At 38.5% G+C, this 7,500-nt stretch overlaps 1 protein-coding gene across 1 annotated transcript in view; it reads right to left on the bottom strand.

Moving 5' to 3' along the window:
- LOC133976747 (disco-interacting protein 2 homolog C-like) overlaps positions 1-7,500 on the bottom strand; it is a gene marked incomplete at its 3' end in the record, with an annotated part of 108,537 nt that overhangs the window by 65,997 nt on the left and 35,040 nt on the right. Inside the window, 1 exon segment of the mRNA XM_062414947.1 lies at positions 1,218-1,379. Coding sequence (XP_062270931.1) covers positions 1,218-1,379 — 162 coding nt within the window.

Raw genomic sequence — 7,500 nt, 5'->3', positions numbered from 1 at the left:
TAAGTGTAAAATAAATGGGTCAAACTTGACTCAGAACAGTATGTAAAGGGTTAATCATTCCTTTCATAAAAGTAAAAATACACTATATTACACTTCATATAAATTCAAAACAAATAAAATACATAGTGAGAAACAACAAAGACTCTTGACTCACTGGTTCAGAGTCTCAGCTGTTTAAACTCTGAAGGGTCATTTACACCTTCGTGGTCGTTGAGGTCATGTGACTGTTGTTTACGTCACATGAGTTTAAGTGTGAAAGAGTGTTAAACTGTCTGAGAGGAGATGAAAGATGTTGGATTGGATGAGAAGAGAAAGGATAAAAAGCTCCTCTTGTTGTTGAAGCACTACTTTTAGATACATCGCCATGACAACAATAATTAACAATATGAGGATAAACACACAACACATATAAGAGCTGGTGGATGTTAATCACATGTCAGAGCATGAAGACGAGCCCGAGGCTCAACAAACATGAAGCAGACAAACAGGAGACACTTTAAGGACTGTAAGGAAACCTGGACGACGTTGGTTAAACTGGTGACTCCTGCTATTGTTATACAAGCACTGATGTTTACAGTCAAAAGTACAAGTACTTTGAAGGCAAGATTTGCAGGAATGACCACTGCTGAAAGCTGTACAGTCCAAGGCACGAAACGGCCATATTGAGCCGCGTTTCGACTGCATGAACTTTCCCCCGGTTATAAGAAAGTCAGTTCCTCTACTTGCATTTCTACCAGAGAGAAAAGGGTCTAAATTAACTTCCATAGAGACTGTTTTACCCTCTGGAAAAGTCCCTGCTTCGAGGCTAGTACTTCTTTCCAAAAGTACAATAACTTTGGGTGTTTGTAGGATTGATTGCTGCCAGAAGCTGGAACCTGGAACCTGTACTACTTTAAAGTTCAAGACATGCAAAGGTGATATTGAGCCATGTTTTGACTGCATGAACTTTCCCCCAGTACTACAAACCTTTAGAGGAAGTCAGTTCATCCACCTGCATTTCTACCAGAGGGACCAGGGTCTAAATTAAGTTCCACATCGACAGTTCAAGTACAGGAACTTAGTGGTTTGCAGGATTGATTGTTGAACGTTGAACCTGTACCTGGAACTATTGGTGGAAACGAGGCTTTGGCTGATAATGAATGAACACACACTCCTGGTAAAAGCATTAGAGAAGTCAACTCTCTTTACCCCCAGTTACCCCCCCGACTCTGACTCACCGTCTCCGGTCTCCATCAGCTCCGCATTGCCGTATTTGGGCGTCTGTCTCTGGACCGCCGTGCCGGCACCTGGGGCCCTCTCCACCTGGATCCCGTCCGTTGCCGTGGTGTTGGCGGTGTTGTTGGTGTAGCCGGTGACATCTGGAGGGGCAGAGTGGTTCTCTGGGATGTGAGAAAACGGGGGGGAATCGAGGAGGGGAGGAAGGCCTGGTTAGTTACCCCCACACCCCCACACATCCTGCTGTTAAAACACTGTTTAAAGGGGCGACTGTGTAGAAAACAGAGGTTGATATTAGCTGCTGTTAGCTTAAATAAGACATCATCATACCTGCATCATAATATATAAAGATAAGAAGGATTTTAACATATGAGTTAGAGTTTAACATGAGAAAAGAAGTCTTAACCTTCCTGTTGTCCTCAGGGCAAGGAAGGAAGGGAGGAAGGGAGGAGGAAGGAAAGGAGTAAGGAGGGAGGGCGGAAGGAAAAGAGGAAGGAAGTAAAGGAGTAAGGACGGAGGAAGGAAGGAAGGAAGGAAGGAAATGAGTAAGGGAGTAGGAAGGAAAGGAGTAAGGGAGGAAAGACGGAAGGAAGGAATGAGAAAGGAAGGAAGGAAGGAGGGAGGGAGGGAGGAAAGAAGGAAGGAAGGAAAAGAGTAAGGAAGTAAGGAGAGAAGGAAGGAAGGAAAGGAGTAAGGAGGAAGGAAAAGAGGAAGGCGGGAGGGCGGAAGGGAAAAGAGGAAGGAAGTAAGGAGAGAAGGAAGGAAAGAAAGGAGTAAGGAGGAAGGAAGGAAGGGAGGGATGGAGGAGAGAGGGAGGAAGGGAGCAAAGAAAGAGGGAAGGAGGGGGAAGAAAAAGGGAAAAATTAAGGAAGGAAGGAAGGAAAGAAGGAACAGTCAAAGGAGATGGGGTCAATTTGACCCGGGAGGACGACAGGAGGGTTAAAGTCATTTGTAAAAGTTAGCGATGAAAGAAGTTGAGGTTTGAGTTGTAAAGTCGGTTTAAACAGTCGAAATGTCGCCTGAATTATAAACATTTAAAAGCTGTAAGTAGCTGAAATCTCTCAACAACATCATTATTGGTCACAAGGCTTCTGTCTCTACTGTGTGCTTTCATGCTTAAAGGAAACAGGACTAATAAACTTAGTTGTAAGTAAACATGTAAATGTTTCATTCAATCATCAACCTGAGCTGACTGTACTCTGGTAAACATGACAAGCTTGTAAAGTTCAACACTAATCCTTTTGGCAAACTCTGAGGACTAAAACTATCAATAAATATATAAGCTGAGAGGTGCGTTGTGCTTAAAACTGAAGCCTGTAAAGTTCAGTATTGGTTAAAAGTGGACTTTTAATAAGATTGTTTAAAGGGAGAGAAGAGAACATTTCACAGGAGGACAGAATAAAATAGGAATAAAATGAATAACTTTAAGTTTGCATATCTTATAAAGTACTTTACACATGGAACAATCTGCAAAAGGCCTTAAAATTTGATTTTTTTTAAACCAAAATATCTTGTTTTAATTTGATTGCAACTGTTTTTAACTTCACCATATTCTGTATTTATTCATTTCTTTCTTTTCTTTTCTTTCACCTATATTGTCATCATTATAAATTAAGGATTCCTCCTCAATGGTCTTTCGAGGTAAAATAAAAGTTAATGAATAAATAAACCTTGTAGAATCTGATAATGTAATAACTTCCCAATAATGTAATAAAAAGAACCTCATAACTCAATGTAGTAAAATATAGTAATGTTATTACAGTACTGGGAAATTATTACATTATTAGGTTCTGCAAAAATAAGGTTAACCCAACAATATAATAACCTTCCGATGATGTAATAATGTATGACATCATCGCTACAGAGATTGTTACATTATTGCGAAATGCACTTTATGACATCATCAGGTTCTACAAACCTCGACTAGGTAAAGCAAACTGTTTATCAGTAAAGAATATAGAAGTTTATCCCAGAATCCTCCCTCCCTCTTTCTCTCTTCTTTCCTTCCTATCACTTTCCTCCCTTCCTTCCTTCCTCCCTCCCTCCCTCCTTCTTTCCTTCCATCCTTCTCTCTTTCTTTTCCTTCCTCTCTCTTTCCTCCCTTCCTTCCTTCCTTCCTACCTACCTTTCTTCCCTCCCTCCTTTCCTTCCTTATTCCTTCCTCCCTTCCTTCTTGCCTCCTTTCCTTCCTTCCTCCCCTTCCTTCCTTCCTCCCTTCCTTCTTTCCCTTCCTCCCTCCTACCTTCCTTCCTTCCTTATTTCCTCCCTCCTTTCCTTCCTTCTTCCTTCCTCCCTCCTTTCCTTCCTTCTTTCCTCCCTCCCTCCTACCTTCCTTCCTGCCTTATTTCCTCCATCCTTCCTTCCTTCCTTGCCCTTCCTCCTTTCCTTCCTTCTTCCTCCCTTCCTTCCTTAACTCGAGGACAACAGGAGGGTTAAACACTAAACAAAGACTGCTTCTCTTTAACAGACACGTAACTCAAATTAGTTGCAAAACATCCGGTTGTTTCGGGTACTTTTACATTTCTATATATCCCACACACTTTCAATACATTTACTGCTACATAACAGACTAGAAAGGTGCAGATGAAACACTCAAACAAGTAAACTAGATATAAACTAGATATTGGATCATTTGACAATCACTGACAGAAGCTTTGAGAGGAAAACGATGTTTGGGTTACGCTGACACATTTCATAAAATACACTACGAGAATCCACCAGACCTGAAGAATCCTGCAGTCATTTTCCTCACTGATCCATTAAACCTCTCGTCTCAAACTACCCACAACCACCTGCTACGACGGCTGCCTTCATCCGAAGAGAAAATGACTCCATTTCCCTCGACACCCAGACCTTAACAATCCTTTATTGTTGTTGTTAGGTTGTCTCTCTCTCTCTCTCTCCTCTCTCTCTCTCTCTCTCTCTCTCTCTCTCTCGCCTGATTTTGTCCCACATCTAGAGTTATATGTTTCAACCTCTCTTTGCTGCTTCTGATGTCTCAAAAGCTTCTAAAACCCCATGCTCTTAAATTCTCCACATTTTACCTCTTTCATGAGGGCTCGGGCTGCTGTTCGACGACATCAACAGTGTTTACAGCTCTGCCTTGGGGGGGGGTAGATTCTTTACTTTCGAGCGGGTCGGAGCACGAAATGATGCGGTGAGGAAAGACGTGTGGTGTGAATCTAAATTGGTTATCTGTGTGTGTGTGTGTGTAGGTAACAAGCCTCAAGATTCAAGATTCAATAATTTATTGCAGCATCGGTTTTTAGAGTTGATTTGGAGGTTTTGGTGCACTTGAAGTTCACACCAGTAAAAACATAGAAACGCACAATAAGAGCAACATGGCGCCATCATGGGAACCAGCTGTGTCATTTAGCGTCTCTTTGGATTCAGTTGGACTTTATACCAATGAGAAAGCATCAGTGCATCCTGTCTGCAAGCTGCACAGTCCTACATTATACATGTAATTATATGCATTGAGTTTTACTGCTGCATTTGCATTGTTAGTATGTTAAGATCGATCGTGTGTCCATGGTTACGAGGATCTCAACAGAGAAACTTATTTTACCTTGGGGGGGATTTGGGAGATTCTTACCAATTAGTACTTAATGGATCCCTGTGAGGTTAAGGGGGGAAATGTAGAACAGCAATCCTGGAGCTCATAAACATTAGTGGTGCCTTCTAATGTAGAATAGGTTTATTTAGCATGGCGTGGAAAGCTGTACACAGTTGTTGAAGCAGTTTGTACTTGTGTCTCCTCTTCGCTGGAGGCATCTACCAGTTCAACCACAGACTGATTTACGTCAGTGTTTAATTTGAATATTTATAGATGTAAAATTGTCTAGTAATGCTAAAGAAAAACAATGTTCGGTGCAACAGAAATCCCTTTTTTTTCAGCTTTCCTATCCAGTTCATTATCTCATGACTCTTTGTGATTTTGGGAATCGCTGCTGTAGACAATAAGCTTTGACCTCCATGTGGTTTAAATCATGAGATATTGTAGATATCTGACAAGAAAAATGGAAATGTCCTTTGCTGCTTTATCAATAATGTTGCCTGATTTAGCTTTTTTATGCATTTAAATGTTATGTTTGAGGAACAGAAAAAGAGTCGTAGATTTGAACGTCAACTCAAAATCAATGAAATAATTGCCCTAACAAGATCTTTAAAACCCCATCAGTAGTTTGTCAATAGTTTAGTCAATAATTCAATAAGAAGACATGATAACCAACCATGATCATCAAAGATAAGGTACAGGAAAGCACGTTAAAGATAACCTGAAACTTATAACATTAATTTAGTTTAGTTTAATTCTTATTTCGGCATCATCACAAACATCTCATCCATCCATTTTAGGATTACAAGACGCCACTTATTATAACTAGTGCACTATTTATGCATCTTCTGGTAATGCATATAGAAAAGTGTGTGGAAAAGAAAGAAAAAACATGGTAATCAGGATACTAATCAAGCAAACATCATTATGTAACAAATGCAAAACAAGATGCAACCAATTTACTGAGGTCTTGAAAAAAAACTCCTTTAAGATATAAAACTGTTTCTTCACAAAGCATCATGGAGGATGCATCACTCTGCTTCACAACACTTCTTCTAAAACACCCTCAGAGAAATGGACGCTCATTTAAACCACAACCCCCCCCCCCTCCCCCCCCCTCCTCATTCACCCCTCTCTACTTCCCACGTGGAGGCCTGCTGCTTCAGTCAAGAACCAGAAGATAAAGGAGATCAACTACTTCAGCTTGCAGAGATTCACAGAGAGAAGTTTCTCACAGTGGAAAAAGAAGAGTTTCATTCATGTAAAGAAAGAAAAACAACTCAGACATCAGGTCAAAATTAAATCCTTTGGTGATTATTTCAAATTTAAAAAATACATCTTTTTAATAAGCACAGGTTTTAAAATGAGCTTACATTGATTATTTTCCAATAGTAAAAAAGGTTTAGAGTTTTAATTTCTTAATTTTAAATGAATGTATTTTTTTTTCCAACATTCAATATTAATTTTCTTTTCTGATATTTTCATATTTATTTTAATGGGTTTTCATGGACGGAGGTTTCTGGGTTTTTACATTGCTTAACTTCTAAAAGTCTGGGTCAAAGGTTACGTTTTGACTATTAATATAATTTGGTGTCAGTTTTTTTTCTCTTTTTTCTTGTTCCCTCATCATTATTTATTCCTTTTCTTTATGTCATCACTTTGTTCTGTCTTATTATTTGCTCATCGATCAACTGTGAAACACTTTTAACTACAGTAACCTTTAAGAAAGGTGCTATATAAATAAACATGATTGATTGATAGATACTGTAGAGCAATTATCCACAACATTAAGTTGATTGATCAGTTGCCTATTTTAATATTTAATTAAGTCATTTTAATCATCAATCATTTCCTGCTTCTTAAATGTGACGATTTGCTGCTTTTTTCTCTGTTGTAATATCACTGGAAGCTGAATATTTTGGGGGATTGGAAACATTTTTATGACTAAACATAGATATTGGGCTCTGGGAAATACCGACGGTCCCTTTTTCATCAATTTTCAGATATTGTATTGACCAAAAATCTATATAATATACTCAATTAATCAAAATAATAATGAGTAATTTAAAGCAAAAATGTTGATTATTCTCTTCTTAAATGTGATGATTTGCTGCTTTTTCCAGTTTTTGATTGATTGATTGAATTTGGCTGCATATGCTGTATATATATATATATATATATATAATGAAAAAATGTCTTAAAGAGGATGAATAATGTTTAATTGAATCCAGTATTGTAGCTCAAATAATAGGAAGAAGAAGAGATGCTTTCATTCCCCAGCGTGAATCACTTTTAACTTTATATCTCGGTGGTCACGATGTGTTCTGAAATGTGCTTCAGAGATATTTGTACAAACAGAACTGAACTGAATTAAATATGTGTTGTTCAAAAAATAAATAAATAAATAAATAAAAATAATAATCTGCCAGCGCCGGAACAAAGATCCATTTCAGCTCTGATCTCTCAGCCTCCGTCTCTTACTGGATATTTCATCATCACTCTGGAGTTATAGAGCCTGTTTTAGTACTTTAGGATTGCTGTAAATATGTCCGACTTTATATAGAAATTAATTGATGCGTTCGGTCTTTATTTAGCACACTAGGAAACACAAATTCGAGGCACAATAACCCCCTTTTTTAACTTAAATGTGTCATGTGCATATAATAAAAACGACTATTTTTACCTAATTTAATCATCTCTTGAGTATAGAAACATAATCTAACTTTGCA

The sequence above is a fragment of the Scomber scombrus genome, unplaced genomic scaffold (assembly GCF_963691925.1).
Source record: "Scomber scombrus unplaced genomic scaffold, fScoSco1.1 SCAFFOLD_82, whole genome shotgun sequence".
In the NCBI taxonomy this organism is placed as follows: domain Eukaryota; kingdom Metazoa; phylum Chordata; class Actinopteri; order Scombriformes; family Scombridae; genus Scomber; species Scomber scombrus.
This window is presented reverse-complemented; position numbering and strand designations above follow the sequence as displayed.